We start from the raw sequence: 21,989 nt of genomic DNA, 5'->3' as shown, positions 1-21,989 counted from the left end.
GACTTTCTTTGCTAGAATGAGAAATCCATATCCTTTATGGTACAGAGTACTTGATTTGTCTTCCATTGTGTGGGAAGCCATGGTATAGTGGTGGCGTTCTTGGCATCGGAATACCCATTCCTCCTGACTTTCCTCCTTGGAAAAGCAAGTTGGAGTGGGCCCTCTGTCCTAGGGAGAGCCAAGCCCTCCTTGGGGTTGCACTACTCAGCCTGCTGACGGTGCCATCAGCACCTAGGAATTGCCCTGGAAATGCTGTGTTTGTTCCTAAGACCCAGAGGCTTGTAATTTTTGCACAAAGGGGTGGAGAGTATTTGTGGAGTCACCAAAGATGTGATTAGACAAGATATCGATTCTGAACTTCTGCCCTCTTCCCTCTATTCAACTCTGTTCTTGCTTAGTGGGGTACAGGCAAGAAAAATGGAACAGAGAAAACTAGGCTGCTGGCTTTTGAAACATATTGATCAGGGCACACATCCGATGTAGCACAGAGACCTTCCCCTTTGTATGATGTCATCCTGCATCAGGGCCTTAATGTGCCCTGTGATCACCTCTGCATGGACTTCCTTTCTCAGAGAAAAGATTAGAGAAGAAAAAGAATCCCTGGAGGCAGCGCTAAAAAATAATTTTAAGCATTTCTAAATGTGTTTCTTTGAAGTCATTGATCCCTTTGGTTTTCTAGGCCATGCAGCGGCATGAAGGAATGGTATGAGGCAGTCAGCCATGAACGACAAACTTCTGAGCAATGTCGGCCTCACTTCCTATCTCCCATCCACCTCCCTGGCTTGGGTCTCCACTGCTGTCTGTCTGTCTGTCTCACCCTCACCCCCATACATGTTCTTTCTCCACATAGTGCACATCTGTGGTGTGGATGTGCTGTGGACAATTGTGTCTGTACTTGAACCAGCTCTAAGCCAGGGTCTCCCAGATAGGACATGCTGGGTGAGTGAGATGTTGTAACCTTGAGTGTCCTCTGGTTGAGTGAAGTGTGGCCCTGGCTCTTATCTTGATTTGTCTGGCTTGGTTCTGTGTAAGCAGCGGGGGATCCTGTTAATGGATCCCCTGGGACAGAGGGAAGAGGACAGAAGTGGATTTGTTGAATCCTGTGGGGGTGTTTGAAATGGTACCAAGAGCAGGCTGAAATCTAATCAGCCTTCGCTTATCAGGCTTGAGTTCCCGTATGTTGAAAGGGTGATGATTAGTAAGAAAAAGGCCAGGATACTTTATCTTTCCTTTGCACATTTAGAAAAATCCCCTCTGCCTTGCTAGCATTAGAAGCAGACCATTCTTTTTTCTCTACCACATCACATCAGCTTCCATTAGAAATCGACAGCAGCAAATATAAAGCCCCATCTATGGAAAACCGTTTAAGGCAACACTGTGCTCCAGTGCTTCAGGGGTGGGGTATTTGCCTTCTGCACCAATGGATCGGTTTCTCATATCCATGCCTTTCTGACCCAGCAGCTTTTAAAAGACCAAGAAGCATTGCTCTGCTTTCTACTGCCTCTAAGAGACCAGGGCTGCCATGCCTCAAGCCATGTCCCAGAGGGCATATTTGAGACAAGTCAGCTTAATTTGCCTGCATGCCTAGGAAGCCTCTCTTTAAAATCTGATTTGGGGAGAAGAGCTGTCTCTAAATATTTTGCTTTTCCCATCCAGGCGAGCGACGGAGGCGCCGGTGCCAGGTGGCATTCAGCTACCTGCCCCAGAATGACGATGAACTTGAGCTGAAAGTTGGTGACATCATAGAGGTGGTAGGAGAGGTAAGCGACCCGGCCGGGCAGTGCAATGGCCTCGAATGGGCTGTCATAGTCACTGCTTACCCACCCATGAAGACGCCTTGCTACAGACTCACAGGCTGTTTGGCCTTGAAGTTAGGGATCCTCTAGTTGAGTCTCCTGTCTGAGAAAATGGCTTTCCCCAGAGGAATGCCCCCAAGCCAGCTGAGTTCAAACCTGGGGCCATTGGAAAGCATTGTCTCTAACACAGCTTACTAAATACCTCTGAATTTCCAACGCAGTGCCACCAAGTTTCTCTTCTACTTGAATTGATCATAGACTCTGGGCATCCAGAGTGACCCAGATAGATCCATCTTTAGAGCATGGATTTAGTATTCATTGTGGGGGACACTGTGGATTTAGAGGGCAAAAAAAAGGAGTGACATTTCTTAGAAGACCTAGTATGTGGCAGATGTGACAAGATTCTTTAAGCATTAGCCCATTTCCTCAGCCCACACAGTTTATTGTGCGGGATGAGGAAGGAGGATCAAGAGACCCTAGAAGACGCAGGGCTGATGGCCAAGCCTGGTCCCTGTGACTGGAGACCCTCACTCTTCCTGCTGTACCACATTCTCTTATTCCTGCTAGTGAAATGTGCCTCCAGATTCCCTCAGACCTAGGAGATCCTGGGTTTCAGGCTTAGAACCTTATCATTCATTCTGATTCAATGGTTGTATCTATATCTAGAAACACAGTTTTCCAATTGCTTATTGTTTGCTGATACCCTCTGACCTTACAGAAACCCACAATTCATAGAAAAGGAAGCTAGAAGTTGAGGATGACTTTAAGGGAACTGTCATGTGGGTGGAAGTGGCAGAGGCGATGCTAGAAGCCAGATTTCCTAGCTCTCATACATAACCTAATGTGAGCATGTGTCAGAGTTTTATTTAACTCATTAATGAAGGGATCTGTAAGATGGTAAGGCTGGCCTGAAGAGAATTGTGAAAGAGCAAAGATAATGACTGAAAAAAAAAATTTAAGATTGCTAAGTTACATGCAAAACTACCTAGTGCCCTACAGTGCAATAAAACTGTAATCTTTGAGGTTATCTTTTCTAGGGGACAAATCCTTTGCATTTCTGCTCGTCAAAATTTATTTTTGTTACTACCTGGCAAGAATCATTTGCAGTGCTCTCAGTTTTCACCAGTTAACATCCACAGTAACAGAGTTGTAAACTAGCCTCATAAATAGTACATAGTGTGCCAAGCAGAGATACATGTCCCTCCAGAAGCTATTAATGGGGTCCCCAATGTGGCACTGGGAGGGCATGCAGGAACCCCTTTTACCTACTTCCGGATTTTGGATAATTAACATGTCATTCATCCTTTTTTACCCCTGGTGGCAAGCAGGGCACATAGGAGACATTTATTGAAAGTTGAATGAGTGAAAAAATGAATGGACAACAGAGAACATTTATTTCGGTGGTAGAATGACAAATTTCTTAAGGCTGTAACCATGGAAAGAAATTCCAGAAGAAAAAATAAACAGATGTGACTAATAAGAAAAATGGTTAAGATTTTGGTATGATTTGAAGCTAGTCCAGCTAAGGAAAGAGAACAATAAATAGGAAAACATTCGCAATAAATTATGACAGAAGTTATTATATATGTAGTATGTGAAAATATTAGGAAGCTATTATAACAATGATAAATAATAGATAAATTTGCCATAAACACAGATCCCAGATGGAGAAAAAAGTCTTAACCACAAGAAAATGTTCCACTCGGCTGTTAATTAAATAAATACAAATTAAGACAATAATGGGTTTTTACTTATGAAAATCCTAAGAAAATATTTAGTGGTTAAGCTATTGGCAAGGCGTAGAAGAACTGGTGAATTTGTATGTCTGTATTATGAAGCTATTTGGCAAGGTATGTCAAGAGCTATAAATATCTGAGTAACACTTTTTGACTCAGTGATCTCATTCCTGAGAATTTATCCACAGAAACTGATTAATGAAAGAAGAAACATGTGAAATGTGTTAATTACAGCAGTATTTGTGATAATGAAAAATAAGAAGGAGAATTAAGTTGTATTTTCCAAGTAGAATATTGTGAAGCCATTAAGATGGTAAACACAGAGGTTTTTAAATATGTATTTGTTATGATACTTTGCATTGTAATTATCTGTTATATTCTAAGCTGAGAGCTTTTCAGTGGCAGGGACCTGATTTTTACCTATTTTTATATTTGTGGTACCTAGAATAGTGCCTGAAACCTAATATGCACTTTAATAAATGCTTGCTGAATAAGTAAATGAATCAATGGAAATACAAAAAGAGTTTTTTGCAAATTGAACAAATCAGAACACTAAATTGCATACACTAGGATAAAACCATGTAAAATATATCTGTATGCTTGTGATCAAAGACTGAAAGGGAACAAGAATTGAAAATGCTTCTGTCTTAGAAGATGACTTTTCTTTTAATATTGTAATAATGCATTAAGAAAAACCACAAGTCAAGACAAGGAAAATGATTAATACATTTCTCAGAAATATTGCCCACTTTTGCCTGCCTGTTGGCTGCAGAGAAACTGAATGTTGATTCCTTAAAGGAGAGAGAGGAGCACTCGCAGAGCTGTTACTGGATTTGCCTAGAGGCTGATAGGCCTTTGCCATCGTCTACAATACCAGCCTCCTTTCTATTATTCGCTGCCAGCTAAATCCTGTTCGTCATTCTGGACTTGCTTCAAGTAGGAAAAAGGAAAAAATAACCATATAGTCTATCATATTTACGTAAAACAAAACGTAAAGGCTGGTCTTTTAATCCAATATTTTAAAATATGATCAAAAATTCCCCATTGTTCCAGTTTACTTGTTATATTGCAGAGACTGGGCCCTTGTCACTATATAATATAAAATCTGTCCTTTTCTCTTATAGTGAATGTTATATAAATGCTAATTGTAGCTCCTCTCTAATTCCACTGATGATTAAAAATAAACAGAAAAAAGCAATAAACAAAAACCCCTAAATCACAGAGAGATCAAAGCAAGAACATAATAGTTTTGCAATACTGTAGGATTAATCTATTAATAAAATATAACATGTATTGTGTATGTATATATTTTTATTGATTAATAGATGAATTTCTCTAATTTTGCAAAGCTGTACACACACACACACACACACACACACACACACACACACACACACACACACACACACACACACACACACACAGTTTCTCTTTTTGCCCTGACAGATAAGCCTTAGGAGGATTTTGAATGTACGGACTAGTTTTTTCGAAAGAGTTGAATCAAGTAGAGAATCCTAAAGTCCTAAAACATCTGCCTTAATATCTAATTTTAGCTTAAAATATCAAAATGAATATTCGTTCATCATTTATCAGTACAATCTTATGACATGGGGCCAAGGCCACTTCCCTAAATATGGGTTTGCTGGTTTGAGTTCCATCTATCTCTGCATCCATAGTGCATCCTCTATGATTCCCATTGGTTTCCTTCTCAAGTTCTACAGCCCACCGCCCCACCCCCCCAACCCCTTATCTTCTTTAGTTGTTTCCTTCACACCAAATTTGGCAACAGTTTTTTTTTTTTTAAACATTCAGATCATTACCTTTATCCTTCCTCACCACCAACTCTTTCTCTTCACACCTGTATATTTTTGTGCAATTTAACCAAATGTGTGCTACCAATAATGAGCAAAAGGCTTAAGCAGGTTTAGGTAGAAACAACCTTGACCCTTGGTCGGGTGAACAGCTTGCTCACCTGGCAGGAGCGAGTCTACCAGCCCTGAATGCTCAGCCTGAGCCAGCCTCCAAAGCATGGTTTAGGGAAGGAAGGGAGTGCCCAGGGCAGTGTGGGCATAGTGGAGTTGGCAAAGCAAAGAGCCTGCCAAGAAAGCACCTGCCATGCTTCTGGCTCCTGGCTGGAGAGTGGTGGTTGTGCTGTGAAAAGAAATCATCATTGTGAACCTAAAGGAACCAGACTGCCAATTCAAAAGGAAAGTAGCAGGTGTGAATTCCTGGATTGATATTTTTAAAGAAATCATTGTGAATACACACTGAGTCATTTTTATCCTGAATGGAGAAGACAAATAAATACAGGCAAAGTTCTAATTATAGGAAGAACAGAGATGGCATGTGAATGAGATTTACAGGAGAAATGGCATTTGAAGGCCCCTGGAATTTTTATGCGGGCTTTTTGGCTTATGTTGTGTTTTTGTTGTTGTTGTTGTTTTGTTTTGTTTTTTGTTTTTTTTGAAAAGTGCATTGAAGCCACTTTGTTTTTCTATGTTATCTAGAGCCTGGGAAAGGAGCCACTTTTCCTCTTGTGTTGGATTAGCTTGGTCTTAGCCAGTCTCTCAGTCGTGGCCCAAGGGATGTTCAAAGATTCTTGCTTTTATGTGTCCTTTATGGTTACTTTTTGAGGTGTTTCTCAGTGGCCCCCAGTCAGGCTGGCTTAAAGCCTAACCTGGTTTTGTGGCTTGCAAAGATGATAACTTCCACTTTCAAAGTACTTTTGCATCTTCCTTCTTGTGCCCATAGAAGATTTGGTCCACTCAGCTAGAGTTAAATAGGCCCTTGAACTTCATCAAAACTTAAAATCAGTCAGACAACTTTTGTGGGTGTGGATAGGCCCACAACCGCATGTCATTTTTTGCCCATGAGAAGTCAAGTTTATTCAAAGGCTGATCAGTTAATGGGTGATCAAAGCATACTGAAGTTCTGACCTGTTAAGATATCACCTTGCTTTAGAAGGGTTTGTATCTCTTTGCAAAAAGAAGATAACATTAATATAAAATATCTGTTTATTGGAATTTGATAATCCAAAGAGCTTGGGCTGTTCTACAATTATTTCTCCAAATAACTTTGAGGTGAAAACCTCTGATTTCCTAATGTGCAGAGATGGTAAAACATTCATATTAAGGAGAAGGAAGCTGTGTTTAGAAGAGAAAGTTGATTAGATTTGAATCATCAGCATGCAAAACAGGCCGCAATCATATACAAGTAACATATTTGCAAGTTTAAAGGTATTTATAATAGATTTGCATAGCTGTGGGATTTATCAAATATTTCAGTGCTTACACTCTGAGAGAAACTGTGTTTATTGAGATTTGGAGATTGATTGAACAGAACCTGTCCTTTGAAACATGCTCAGTCTAGTGAGGGAGGGCAAGATATACACAGCTAAGGTAGCTATCAACCCAAGCTGTTACCAGAGTGGCAAATGATGGCATTGACGAATGAGAGAGGAATTTCAAAATAGGAGTAGTCACAGAGTGTGAAGAAGATGCTTTGTAGAATAGGTGAGGTTTCAACTGAAGATGCAAATGGTGAGTGGTATTTGTGTTAGGTGCTGGAGGAAGGAGGACATGGTGTTAGTAGAGCCTTGCTCTGCATTAGGGGAGGACCTGTGAACCTTTGGGACAGATGTAGAGTATAGAAAGCAGGTGCTGGTGAATGCAATGAAATGGGGTTGAGATCAAAGTTATAGTGCTGGCCACACTGAACTTTCAAAGGAGCACCTGTTTAAAGATTCCTAATCTAGAGGTTTCCCAGGTGAACATATCCGCATAACCATTTTCTCACCTGGAAATAGCAATGGGAGAAAACTTGAGGATCTTGATTCATCAGAAAGGTTATCTTGCTGGCTTGTGTTACCATTTGTTCATATTTTTTAATTGGAATGATAGAAAGACCTTAGCATTGGACTCACTTAGGAATTTGGGGACCTGTGGCTGTTTTTGAAGGACAGGATTATCAAGCACTGCTGAAGGAAGTTTCCGAAAGCTCTACCAGAAACCCTTTCCACTCTGATGAAAAATCATGGATGTTGCTCTGTCTTGTTGGACGGTTGGCCTAAGTCTTAAATAGAAATTGTATATGTTTTCTTAAATGACTTCCCTTCCAATTACTCTACAGATTTCTCTTTGAGGGCCCCCTCTCATGTAGAATAGCCTTGTTCTCAGGAGAGTGAGGGGAGGGAATGAAAATCAACTTCCCTATGTGAATGGAATGTTCTGGCCCAGCCAGAAAGAGGTAATCATACAATGAACTACACAAGAATTAGGGGAAAATATTGGTCCAGCCATTTAGGACCTAGATAATGCTTGTTTATATTTGGCATAGCCAGCTTTCCCACATCCTCTGAGACTGAAAATAATGTAGGTGTTTATGCCTTCAGGAAATGCCCCCCTTAAAGATATATTTTTTTCACCAGTTCTACTGATAGAAAAACATGTTTACCAGAAACAATTTGTATTATTTTCAGCGATATTTAAAAAGTTAAATTATGTCTCAGCACATTTCTATGAAGTTCTAGAAGAAGTAAAATGAAGCAAAGGTGATAGAAATCAGATTAATGATTGCTTGGAGGTGGATTGACTAGAAAGGGGCACAGGGAACTTTCTGGAGTGATGGAAATGCTCTGTATGTTAATAGAGATGTTGGCTACAATGGGCGTTTGTCAAAACTAATCAGCTTGTATTGTTAAGTTCTGCATTTATGTAAATTATACTTCAATTTTAAAAAAGCTTTAAAAGCTATCTTAACATTTTTCTAGCGTTTTAAAAATTCTCAAAACACCTTTCCCAAGTAAGAGAAAGGAACAGTATTACAATTTTCATTTAGTTACTTCTGAAAAAAAAATTTGAGGAAAATTTTAGCAGCGTTAAGGTGTGGGCCTTTCCTTAGACTTTGATGTGTCACTTTTCTTTTATGGGAAGAATGGTAAAACAGCTCTTGAAACAATGAAGCTGACTTCATTTGTCTGGGTGCATCCCACTAACCCCAGGCTTCCCTCAAACCCACTCCTCCAGTGTGCTTCTGACTGGGGTTTGGGTATCAAAGTATTCATTGGATGAAAAAAAGCTATAGTCATCCTTAGATGAATTTTTTCTGTCTTGCTACTTGTGCCCTTGGGTAGACTGTAGACCTGATAAAGCCTCCATTCCCCTTCTCAGTCCAGTTGACAGGTAAAACTTCAGGGGTGATAAATAGGAACTGGTCTGATTAGCCAAGCACTCACAGGGAGCACGCCATCTTTTCAGTCACAGACTTCCTCTTTAGTGCCTTACAAATGGGGTGCAAGAAGGGGTGGGGATGGGAGTATTGAAGTTCACCCAGGTGTTTGCCCAATCTCCAACAGGGTTGAGATTTAAAAACTACTTCCTTGGACCCTGAACCCACTTAGATGCTGTTGATTGTAAAGACATGAAAATTGCAAGGCCCTCAGATAGAAACTGTTGAAGTGGTTTTATTCCATCATTCTCAAACACTACCAGGTGTAAGCTGCTCTGCTCCCAGCTCTGGGCCAAAGGTGAGATTCACTCTTGGGGCACAGTGAAATTGTATCTTAGCACATTTATATGAAGTTCTAGACAAGGCAAAACTAATCAAAGGGCTCCAGAGCTGACTGGGTTGGTCATAGAGGGACACAGGTGGGATTTGTTCTCAGCCTAGAGCCAAGGCCTGCAGAAGACTGTTTATGAGTGGGAAAGGGCATCTGCCCCCTTTTATTATTGTCCTTTCCTTGGGGTGGAAGTTATAAGCCCTTGATGTGGTATTCGTAATCCCTACTTTGTTACAAAGAGATGCATTTCTTTCTTTTCTTAACTATAGAAATGCAAACATAAGCAAGCTTGATTTCCAAGCAGGGGCTGTTCAGGCTCTGTAACATCCTCTCTCTTGTTGGAAACTTCTCAAGGATGGAGTCTTTATCTGTTTTGTTCAGCAGTGAATCTGTCCCCAGGTACTGGGGCAGTGCAAGATAGGTGCTTACTAAATATTGGTGGAATTGGTGGAATTGGGAAGACCACACAGACCTGGGGGTGGCAGTACCTAGTTAAGAACAGTGGCAAATATAGTTAGGATCTCTCAGTTCCTTTTGCTCCTCACAGGAAGGAAACCTTTTTCTGTGGGGGAAATCAGGGCTCTATAGGCCCCCATGGAGGATTTTTCCCAATAATATCTCTGCCATTCATTCATTCGTTCATTCAATGTGTGAGGCACTGTGCTTTACTCTTAGAATGAGTGAATAAATGAGTGAATGAATGAAATCACATGGCAGTGTCCGTGTCCTCGTCTTTACACAGGAAGTTGAACTAGAATATCTCTGAAGAGGGATAGTGTGAGGTATCATTTTTCTCCTATCTCCAGCCTCAGTCTCGAGACCAAGACAGCTGGCCTGGCTATAGAAGGAAATAGTACTGAACGACTCTCACTGGTACTGGGGCCACCCCCACCACCCCCATGAAGGGCTCCAGCTCACAGAGAAATGAGCATCGTGCCCATGGTGCACCTATGATGGGAAGTGTGTCACCAGGCGATGAGCAGTGGTTTTATTGTCTGCCCCTCCACTTACTGCGTGGTTAATGATAGGCCTCTGCCATTTTCCCATAGGCCACTCCTCTCAGACTGTGCTGTGACAGTGATACAGGCATCTGGGGGTGTGGTGAGGTGAAGATACGTCTGTTTTCCCAGCAGACAGCCTGCTTTTCCTACACATCAGGAAGGCTTCCCTTAGGGATCTTGGGCAGGAGCCACTTATTACTAGGAATAGGAATGTTCCAGACATCTTCGAACTAAGTGAGTTGGAATTGGCCCAGCTGCCCCGTGCTGTTGGGGATTATGCCAGGGACTGCTCATTTGTGGTTCGTGCCCTTGATTTTCTCCTTCTGCCATGTGACTCCTAGGAGAGAGAAGGTCATTTTCTGGTTTCTTATTCAGTACCAGCACAAAGGACTCCACTCTACAAATCCTGTGACGATTGATACGAGACTCATGGTGAATCTTCCTAACCATCTAAGCCTATAAAAAGCTCCTTGAAAAAATAATATGTGTCAGTTGAGTTGGCATAGAAACATGGAATGATTTCAGTGGAAATGCTGTGAAATGCCACGATTTGGTATCAAATAGTCATTGGGACAGTTGTGCATGAATGCCGTCATCTGGATTCTCTCCCGAAGATTTTGTGATTGTGCAAATGTAATTGCCACTCTGTAAGTCTGTATCCTACAAGTTTCCTTATAAATGCTCTAAACATATCGTTCTGGTTGTCTCCATTCCACAGGCTCCATCAGCAACCCCCTTTCTCATACACACCTGTCCCCTAAGTATGGCTGCCATTTCTTCTTCTAAAAGCCTGCCTTAATTTTGATTTCCTTTTTCTCAAAGCCTTCCTTTAGCACCCCAGATCTCAGTGAGCTCAACTTTGTGTAACAAGTTTGATGTATGCTAAGTCATGGTCTTTTCTCATCTATTTACATTGCATTGCTAATGTTTAGTCATACCTTTCTATGTTGGTAGAGTATTCACTTCTTGAGGAAAACTAAGGACATGTCCTATACAGTTCTATGTCCCACAGCCCCTAGTGAAGATTTGTAATGCATATATACCTCTAACACAGATTGAGATGCTGCCCTAAAGACGACAACTGTGAAGTGTGTTAATTATTCCCATCATGCAGATAGGAATAAAACGGGGTTCATTTTGGTAGGACAAATTTGAATAATGTCACACAACTACTAAGTTTCAGGATAGAAAAAATTCGAACTGGAATTTTGACTCAAATTTTCTTTTTTGTTTAAATTATTTTAGCTTTTAAATTGTATTTATTAATTTGGATTGGTAATACAGACTTTCCTCAACTTAAAATGGGATTATGTCCCAATAAACCCATCATAAGTTGAAAATATCATAAGTTGAAAATGTATTTAATACACCTAACCTACCAAACAGCATAGCTCAGCCTAGCCTACCTTAAATGTGTTGACAACACTTCCATTAGCCTATAGTTGGGCAAAGTCATTTGGCAAAACAGTATACTGAAGAGTGTTGGTTGTTTACCCTCATGATCACATGGCTGACTGGGAGCTGAGGTTTGCTTCCGCTGCCCAGCATTATAGAAGTATCGTACTACCTATTGCTAGTCCAGGAAAAGATCAAAATTCACAATTTGACGTATGGTTCCTACTGAATGCATATCACTTTTGCATCATCATAAAGTCAAAAATCCTAAGTCGACCTGTTGTAAATTGGAGACTGTCTGTACGTGCACATGGTAAAACAATTCCAAAGGTTGTATTATACCACACCATACAGCTTGTAACTTAATACTTGCTTGTTTTCAAACTGCCCTTATTTTTCTCCAGGAAGCCAGTTTGCTATTCTGACTTCTGCTATACTACTAGTGGCTCTATTACAAAATCCAGGGACAATTTTATTACCTTTCTGTCACCCATCCCTGCTAGTTGATCACTCAAGGCCAGCTCAGACCTCAAAGGACCTCAAATCCAAATCTGCCTCATCCATTCTCACTGCTCCCCCAATTCAGCCTCCCCTCCTTACCCAGATATCATAGTCTCGCTGCCCTTCCTACCTCCCTACCCCCTTTCGGTTCATCTTAGGGTAACTTAGAACCCTTCAGAAATGTACAGGAAGCTCTTATACTTTCTGATTGAGTTCTTAGCCTACAGATAAATTCTTAACTATATTTTTTTAGGCTGTTTAGTTAGTTTGGTAGTCTGGGGAAACCATTCTCAGTTTTTAGATAATGGTTTTAAATGCATAAAATAAAACACATAAGGTTATAAAGGGAACGATTTATATTGAAATAGTTATCAAATTATTTTAAAACCAAATTTTGATATAGTAATCTATGGGTGTCCTTATTAATAGACTAAATAGCAAAGCTCTCCCAGTAGGTGTAATAACTATCACCATTTCAAAGCAACAATGAGCACATATGATATTTTGAGATACCCATAGCATCTATGATGTGATGTGAAAATATCTGTGGTTTGTTTGGTGATGAGTCACAGGTCCTTCTAATATTAGTGTGTTACCTACCCTACATTCATAACCAAAGCGGATGCCAAATTTCAGTTAGAGGCTAATGAAAATGAAGTATTAATTTTGTCTGTTTGCATTTGTGGATCCCAGGTAAACACCCCCTTCTTTAGCCTGAATCTCAAGGCTTTATGTGGTCTTTTTTCTTGTTCCCTGTTAACTTTAAAGCCATTCAGTCTCCCTGTGTGGGCTCTGCATGCTACACTATACAGATGGGAGGCAAAATTGGAAACCACCATGTCTAACCTGACCCATGTATCTCTGCTCTTTTGTTTGTATCTCTGCAGGTAGAGGAAGGATGGTGGGAAGGTGTTCTCAACGGGAAGACTGGAATGTTTCCTTCCAACTTCATCAAGGAGCTGTCAGGGGAGTCGGATGAGCTTGGCATTTCCCAGGATGAGCAGCTATCCAAGTCAAGTAAGGAAGTCCACCCTACCAAGCAGGAGAGGGGCGGGGGACCGGCAGGCTGTGCTCCAGCCTCCCTTCTGTTCTGTATCCTATGCCGAGAGGCTATGGTAAACGCTTACGAGTAGTTTTTTGGTTATACTCCTTAACCCACTGTGGTTTAGGAAGTTGATCACTATAAAGGTGTGACCCATAGCCACACATTCTGTATGTCTCCGGATAGGTAACTGCCAGCCTTCATGCCCTGGTAATAGTGTCTCATGGGTGGCCCGTGTTGCTGTGCCTCCATATACTTCTAGAGTGTTGCTTACTGTAAGTTCATAATTATTTAAAAAATGAACCAAATGGGATTGTCAGTATTTCTCAGCATCCCTTGAGGGACTTGGAGAAAAATTACCAAAGAAAAAAAAAATTACTGGTGGTGAGAAGTGAAGTGCTATGACAAGATGAGTGCATGCCAATCCCCTTAAAAGTAGGTCAAGACAACTGAGAGTCCAGGTCCCACCTTGGGTGGTGAGCATGTGTGTCCTTCTACGATGGTGACAACGAACTTCAGGTCTTTCTTTCTCCAGGGCCTGAAGGTCTCCCTCCAGCTTCTCTGCTGCCCTTTCCAGCTCACGGAGCAAAAGGTCAGGACCGGGAAACTTCGTTCTCCCAGTCACTAACCCAACTGTGGGCGTCTGTGTATCTCTTGTGCTGTCTTGAGCCAAGGTCATGGGCATGAATGTTGTAGGAGGCTCGACTGTGCAGCACTACCTGGGGTTGCAGAATTTCCTTTCTGACAAGAGGAGGGCAGCTTAGTCCTGCCCAAATCATTCTTAAATGTCTTCCTTTTTCATTTGGAAAAACCTGACTTGAGTGGTGTTCTCGTGTTAGTTTGTGTCTCATTTATTTAACCAGTAGTATGATTAGACAAATGTCTGATTTGGAGGTAACGCCATTTCCAGAGAAGTGCTCAAGCGACTTCCTTCACTTGGTGTCTCAGCAGCTCTTGATGATGTAGCCTGACATACCGAGAAACAGCAGCACTTGCTGGTTACCTCGTGGCTTCAGCAGTGCTCCTTCCCTCCAGTGCCAAAGCCTGGGACCCTACTACTCCTGAACCCCATTCCATCCTAGAGTCTATGGTAGGAAGCACTGGAAGGGGTTGGGGAGCAAACGAGGTGTCTTGGAGCTCCTGTTGCCTTCTCTGGCTCAGGGCAGGGGGATTCTTTATTAACATGGCCCAGCTGATGAGTACTACTGGGAGGGGAGAAGGTGTCCTTGATCTCACATTAGTAGAAGTTACTATTGCTTTCAAAATCCATATTAGAATTCTAGCTGCCCTGGTGTCTTCTTTTGTACTCTGGAATAACTATTGTACCTGGTAATTAGATCTCATAATAACAATACTCTATGTCAGGGACATTGTGGATTAAATGGGATTTTTTGGAGGGAGGACCAAATTGGGTCATTATAACATTATTTCCATGAATAAATTCATTACAAGTTCCAATAGCAATAATGTGCATAAACCACCTTGCTCCATAGCAGACCCATAATAAATGGTAGCTCTCACTGTTAGTCAAGATAACTGTTGAGACATAACCAGTTAGTATCAGTTGCTTGGAGGTTGCTTGCATACTGAGCGATAGCGTGTTGGCTGAGGCATTGTGACTGCATTTGGAAATTACTTTGGAGTTCCTCTACTGATGCAGAGGAGGAGATCTGGGGAAGTATTAGACAACCTCTTTGGAAAAGTCTTGACATATTGGTGTCCTGCCATCTTAGCTATGCTCTCAGAGCTGGAAGATCAGAGGAGTAATGCCTCTTGTATCTTTAGAACTGTTGAAACAAATCGACTTCTCTCATTCCAAGTCAGTAATATGGACAGTTCACCCTGTCTGACCCCTCAGCTAAAGGCATATGGTGCTGCAGTTCCTGGTACAGAGGATTAGGAGGTTGGGTGGAATGGTCTTCCCATTTAGCATTATGTCATCACCTGCTCAGAAGGGGTATTTTCTCTTCTAGAGACTGTTCCCCCCCACACACTTACTGAATTAAAAGCCTTCCATTTCAAGACCAGGAGAGCCCAATGGTTTCAGCAGCCATGTTTAGTTGCCATTTTTGAGGGGATTTTGAATCTCCTGGAGAGGCATGGTCCCCTAACAAGGATGGCTGCTTCTGATAAAGGATACATGGCTTTTGTAATCTTCCTGCATGTACAGTTAAGGAAAAGAGGGCCCATCTCTCCATCGGTTGGTTCATATCCATCTATCTATCCATCCTTCTTTCTCTCCTTCCTTCTTCCTTCTGTTCTTCATTCATTCTATCTTTATTGACACCCCATTGTTACTAAAACACTGTCCAAGGCACTGATGATATACAGAGACAAATCAGACAGGGTCCCTGCTTTCAGTAAGCTCACACTGCAGAAAGGGGACATGCAAACCCGAGTTCAGCAAAGTGTCCAGGTACTCTGCAAAGTAAGCATCTGAAGAAGAGTGGGGCACAAAGAGGCCAGTCCCATGGGGATGCGGGGCTTCATAGAAGAGCAGATGTGAGAATAATGAATAGCTTGCTAAACTGAAGTAATTCCCTGAAAGAGAGAAATAGTATCTCTCAGTGTTCTGACAGAATTTCCAGTAGCAGGCCAGGCATGGTGGCTTATGCCTATAATCCCAGCACTTTGGGAGGCCAAGACAGGTGGATAGCTTGAGCCCAGGAGTTCGAGACCAGCCTGGCCATCATGGTGAAACCCTGTCTCTACTAAAAACAAAAAAACAAAAATTAGCTGGGCATGCTGGCACATACCTGTAATCCCAGCTACACAGGAGGCTGAGGCATGAGAAGTGCTTGAACCCGGGAGGCAGATGTTGCAGTGAGCCATGATCACATAACTGTATTCCAGCCTGGGCTACAGAGAGAGACTATTAAAAAAAAATATATATATATATATATATACACACATACACACATATATATGTGTGTGTATATATATATGTGTGTGTGTATATATGTATATACATATATATATACATATACGTGTGTGTGTGTGTGTGTTTGTGTTTTAAAAGGAATCTGCTTATTCTTCATTCCCAGATAATGGTGTTAGTGGTTTTGATGTGCTTTACTTAAACAAACAAACAAAAAAAACAACAGAAAACCCTTTTTGTTTTGAAATATAGATTCACAGAAAGTTACAACAATAAATACACAACTGTACAGAGAGATCCCTTGTACCCTTCACCCGCTTTCCCCCAGTGATAACATCTTGTTATAATTATAGTACATGCATATTACTTTTGTCATAAAACCGTAAAAGACAAAATGTGGCTCATACACAAAAGACATCTAGCTTTTTACTCTGGTATGAGCTAAAATGTACTTAATCTAGGTCTTTGTTAGGCCAACCCACTAATACTCTTCACAAATTACAGTTCATTTTTCACAGAGATTGCTTAATTAATACACGGATCTGGGAGTAAGTTAAATTTTTAATGTTTGTGCTATGTTGGTAATTTTTAGAGATCATAGTGACATTGTATTTAAATCCTGTTAATTTAAATGCTACCACACATTAGGGTAAGGTTTTTCTAAGAATGATAAAATCTGTGTCTGAATATGCACCATGTGTACAGTGAATGCACATACATCTCTTTGTTTCTGACACACACACAAACACCCCTACTTCTGTATGTGCACGTGTTTATTTGGTATTTGCATTCTTCACATTTCTGCTTCCAGAAAGTATTTGAAGTAGTTACTGAGTTGAATTTTGTGTACCAATGGATGAATGTGATAGAGGAAACATTGGCATTATATTTATAAGGGAGTATACCAAGACTGCTTGACACATGGTAGGTGTTTAATAAATGCTTGTTGAATCCCCTTTTACTATAAGGAGGCATTTTTATTTTTGAATGACAGGTGAAAATCTTTTGAACTTGCTTTTCTCTTATTCTGATGTATTTTTCCATATCGTGGTTGGTTATGAAAGTCTCTAAACTTTCTTAGATCTTTGTTTAGGGTAATCTAGTCTATCAAGGAAAGAATTGCAATGATTGTATTGGTGGATATTTTATCCATTTTATCTCAGAGAGGAAAATTTATAGTTATGTAGTAGCAGAAACTTTTCACTGCATATTTAAATTTGAAAACATCTTTACCATTTTCAGAACTTATGAAACCTTAAAGGTAGTTTTTCAAAAAAGATTCTTATAAACTTTTTTATTATTGAAAATTTCTAACATAAACAAAAATAATGATAGTATAATGAACCTCTGTGTACCTATCACTCAGCTTCAGCAATTATCAACCTTTGGCCAATTTGTTAAAATTATAGCCCTCTACACGCTTTGTCTATTATCTTGAAGACAAACCCCAGATATTATATAATTTCATTCATAAATGTTTTAACATGCATCAATAAAAGAGTGTCTTTAAATACCATTTACCTCACACACATAAAATTATGGCAAGTCCTTAGAATAATTAAACACATGGTCACTGTTCACTTTCCCCTAAAGTCTTCTTTATTACAATTCATTTGAGTCTGTATCCAAATAAAGTACATACATTGCAGTTAGTCAGTATGTCTCAAATCTGTTTGAATCTATAGATTTCTCCTTCGTATCTCCTTTTTTTCTTGTATTTTTTTTGCTAAAGCAACTGAGCCCCTTTGTCTATTAGTTTCTCACAGCGTGGCTTTTGCTGATTTCATCTCTGCTGTGTCATTAAATCTGTATTCCTATAAATTGATCATTAGATCTAGGGACTTGATTAGATTAGATGTATATATAAAACCTGAATATATATATATATATGTATATATAACCTGAATATATATATTTAAAACCTGAAAATATATATATATATAACCTGAAAAAAAATATATATAGAGAGAGAGAGAGAGTGCACACGCATGCGTGCGCGCGAGAGCAAACCTGCCACCTAGGTGGTAATGGATATTCCACTTGGAGGCTCATAATGTCTGGCCGTCCTACTTTTTGAGTGTTAGCAGCCATTGATAATTGTCCCCCAAACCTAGTTACTCATTAGGGCTTGCAAAGAGGTTTCAACCAGAAATTTAAAAATAATAATAAAATGGGCTCCCATGTAACAGATCAATAGTCCCAAAAAGTGTTTAGTAAATTAGGTTTTTAAAAATCAAAACAGCTGAGTGGTTGTGCTAATAGTGTAGGCAGAATCTTATGATGTTAAGGTGGAAAGGAATTTAGATATTGTTTAACTCAGTGTCAGATGAGAACACTGAAGCCCAGTGAAATTAACTCCCAGGCTTCTGAGTGATAGGGAGAAAATGACATGCAAGCCTTCCATGTACATTCTGGTGCTGCCTCCATTAGACGAATAGTTTACCTTTCCGCAGGTCATCTGACAAATTTCAAGCCTGAGTACAGTTTAGCTTATTTCTTCTTCTTGTCACAGATCATGATTAGTTAATTGCCTTTTCAGTTACAATTTTGCACATGCTACTGTTGACTAAATAATGTGCAGTGGCAAAGAAATCCAGATACGACTGTTGTCCAATTTCAATTTCATACATATTTTGCCTTACATTTAAGACATAAATATGTCTTTTCTTTCACATCCTTTGATATTATTTGCTTTCAAATAATGGTTGTAAAACTAAAAGTGTCCCTGTTTTTTAATTCTATAGCTACAGAAACATTTTCAGTTATTTCTCACAATCTTCAGAGGGAGAAAGTTTGCATTTTCTTTCTGTAACCATTAATAACCATGAGTTTTCTGTTGTTATTGAATTTCTCATTTTCCTAATTCCTTATTTAAAAAGTTGAGGTTCTGATACTTTAGTGACTTGTCAGGCTAAGACAAAGATGAAGATGGAGGCCAGGTGTGGTGGCTCACACCTGTAACACCAGCACTTTGGGAGGCTGAGGTGGGAGGATCACTTGAACCCAGGAGTTTGAGACCAGCCTAGGCAACATGGTGAAACCCCATCTCTACAAAAAATAGGAATTAGCTAGCTATGGTGGCATCTGCCTGTGGTCCCAGATACTCAGGAGGCTGAGGCAGGAGGATTGCTTGAACCCAGGAGGTCAAGGCTGCAGTGAACTATGATTGTGCCATTGCACTCGAGCCTGGGCGACAGAGCAAGACCCTGTCTCAAAAAAAAAAAAAAAAAAAGAGAAAGATGGTTTTTAAAAATGTATAGCAAACCACTGCCATGACGCAGAAATAATTGTGTTTCATTAGCTATAAGAAATGGATTGCTCAGCGTCCCTTGCATATAAAAAATGAGAGCCAGTATGACAAATCCCACTCTGTGGCATCATTAGACTTTTTTTCTTTTTAATATTAGATGATATTTGTTTGGAGTATGATGTTCTATTAGCAATGAAGAACGATGAGCAAATTGATGTGATAGTTTCAGGCAAAATTAGATGCTAGCATAAGTGTATGGTTTTGCGTGTAAATTTTAAAACTCTTCCCTTTTATAGTGTTTGCTGCCTTCAAGTACTAATATTTAACAGTGACAGTATACTATTTCCCCCAATAAGATCAACGTCACGCATATTCATAACCTTTCCAGTTGGCTGCCTCTTTTGCTCTTCACATAGGACACCTATGTGTCCTCACCCAGCCCCAGCCCAGACTACATCTCAAATTGCCTTGCTGCCAATGCACAGAGAGACTTTGCAGAAAGGCTTGACCATGCAGAGACATCAGAGCCATGGTCTACCTCAGTGACTCTCAGGCTTGGTGTTGGGGAAGAACACATGGAAGTTCTAGTGTACTTGGAGGAACATTATCGAAATACTGCCTTTTAAAAAAATCTTACACTTCCTTTTTTTCTGACACTTGAGAGGACTGCTGTTGTTAACTTTTGGAGGGCCTAGCTCACAAAACAGCTGTGTTCTGAGGAGTAATGGTGACTTAATGACTGAAGTTAAGCAGATTGCCCAAATAAAAACTAGCCACTATTACTTGCTCCACTTTTGTCATCAAAGTCCTCAAGAGCTTCAAATCTAGCAAGAACATTTGAAACTTTGTTTGTCTTCAGATTATTCTTACACAGCCAGTGATTTGAATGCCTACGTTTTTGCTTTAATTGGATAGAACGCATCTGTCAAAAAGGGCACATTTCAAAACAAGGGTATACCACCATGGCTGTAGGACACGGAAATTGGAAATACCTGATCCCATTTAAGTTGTTGGTCTGATCATTCTCAATTCCTTTCCTATGTGGGGAGTGCCAAGGCCCAGAAGCTGACAGTGTGGTTTCTCTTGGGTTTCCCATTTTAACATGGAGTGTTTCTAAGAAGTGAGACAAGTTGCTCTCTCCCTTCACTTAGTTCTACTCCCTGCTTCTCTGTAAATGTAGCCTAGCTTTTTCATCCTCCAGACTTATTAGGAAGCTGTATGACTGGCCTCCAGTTTGAATATTTAATTAACAAGCCATAATAAAATTTATTTCTCAGATAATTTAAAGTAATATGTTTATTAATTGAGTTTGCCTTTAGCAAATCATTTTGCCTGTCGGTGGTACTCTCTGTAGGGCCTTTGTGTGTATGCGTGTATGTGGGTGTGTGGGTGGGTGGGTGTGGGAGGGTGGGAGGGTGGGTTGGAGTACACTCAAACCAGGGCAGTATGTGTGTATTCTGTATAGTTGCTCATGGTTCCAGAGATATTTGGGCTTTAGCCAAGTGTTCAGCCTTGTGCTATTGACAATCTCTACTTGTAACAGCAAAAAAAGATAATTTGACATTTGACACTGGGTGAGTCCTATGTCCTCATGCTTAAGTACAGTTTCATGACTGACACAGCAGAATCCCAATTAAGATGTTTTGAGAAATAGGGTTTTCTGGTGTCCTTGGTTCTAAGCAGAAAACCCCGTATGTTTATGTGGATGCCACTGTTGGTTTCAAACCTCAGTGGTGAAACCCCCCTCACCAGTGTATTAATACATTTTCTTGCTTAAAGGTACTGAGGGTGACAGATCTTTTAGAGAGAATTCTGTGTCTTGTTTAGAATCTTGGGGACATGAATATTCGTTTTTATTATGTAGGTCTCTAGGGGTAGAAGATAAAGGATAATGTGTCTAAATCTGTATTATGCATAGGTCGTATTCTCTAAAGAGAAGCTTGTGCTGTACAATTGAGTTAATTAAGGAGTCCAATTGATTGGATTCCCTCTGCTTAATTGAAGTTTTCCTATTCTTTAAGTTACAATGTTGAAATGGCTTCCAGGTTTAAACTGGGCATAATGTACATGCCAGTCATTTGCAGAGGCAAGCCCCAATTTCTGGGTGCTCATGCCATACTGGTTGCATGGGGACTTTGGGCTCATTCTGTAACATTCTTAAATCCTGCCTAATGGTCTCTACTTAATTTTGTGGATGACGCTCTTGCAGCAGATTCATTGAAGGCAAGTTCGGTTAAAGACTCTTCTTCTTCCTTCTTTTGCCATCATTTGCTCCCTCCTCCCCTCTCTCTTGTTTTTCTCTCCCCTTCTCTTCTCTCATTCACTGTCAGGAAAGACTACCTTTGAAGGGACAATTCTGTACCGAGCTGCACCGGGAAAGACGGAGGGCCACAGACGCTATTACAGTGAGTGACCTTAACAGCAGAAGGCAATTGTAAAGATAAGATCTGGGTACTTGTGTTTTTTGATGCAGCTGCCCTTTCCTGAGCTGCTCATGCTTATGCCAAGTGTCTGCGTGAATTTCTGATCCAAGGACATGGACTTATTTGTTTAAGTAAGTGCCATCTCCTTGGTGTGTGCTAAGAAGCATTCCCAGCACCAGCCCCTGGCGCTTTTGTTTGCTTTCTGCCTCTATCATGTATGTGATATGCGTGCATGAGCCATACGTGCAAACAAAGGAGCAGTAGCATTTGTCATGGCATATGTATTTGTACCAGTATCTCTGGGCTTCTGGGGTGGTGTAAGATGGCTTCCTGCAGAGATGTCAACCTCTCATGGTTATTGCTTTCTCTGAGTGGGTCATTGGAAACCAATAAACCATTTTGTCATTGTG

At 40.5% G+C, this 21,989-nt stretch overlaps 1 protein-coding gene across 5 annotated transcripts in view; it reads left to right on the top strand.

Annotated features, from left to right (window-relative positions):
* Positions 1-21,989, top strand: part of SH3KBP1 (SH3 domain containing kinase binding protein 1) — a 356,010-nt gene that overhangs the window by 177,862 nt on the left and 156,159 nt on the right. For all 5 annotated transcript variants that reach the window (XM_002831442.5, XM_054544393.2, XM_054544392.2 and 2 more), the window contains 2 exons: positions 1,657-1,760; positions 12,874-13,003. In XM_002831442.5, the coding sequence (XP_002831488.2) occupies positions 1,657-1,760; positions 12,874-13,003 (234 nt within the window). The remainder of the gene's footprint in view (positions 1-1,656; positions 1,761-12,873; positions 13,004-21,989) is intronic.

Source organism: Pongo abelii, chromosome X (genome assembly GCF_028885655.2).
Source record: "Pongo abelii isolate AG06213 chromosome X, NHGRI_mPonAbe1-v2.0_pri, whole genome shotgun sequence".
NCBI lineage: Eukaryota > Metazoa > Chordata > Mammalia > Primates > Hominidae > Pongo > Pongo abelii.
Note: the sequence above shows the minus strand (reverse complement) of the source record. Positions and strands in the feature narration are given on the sequence as shown.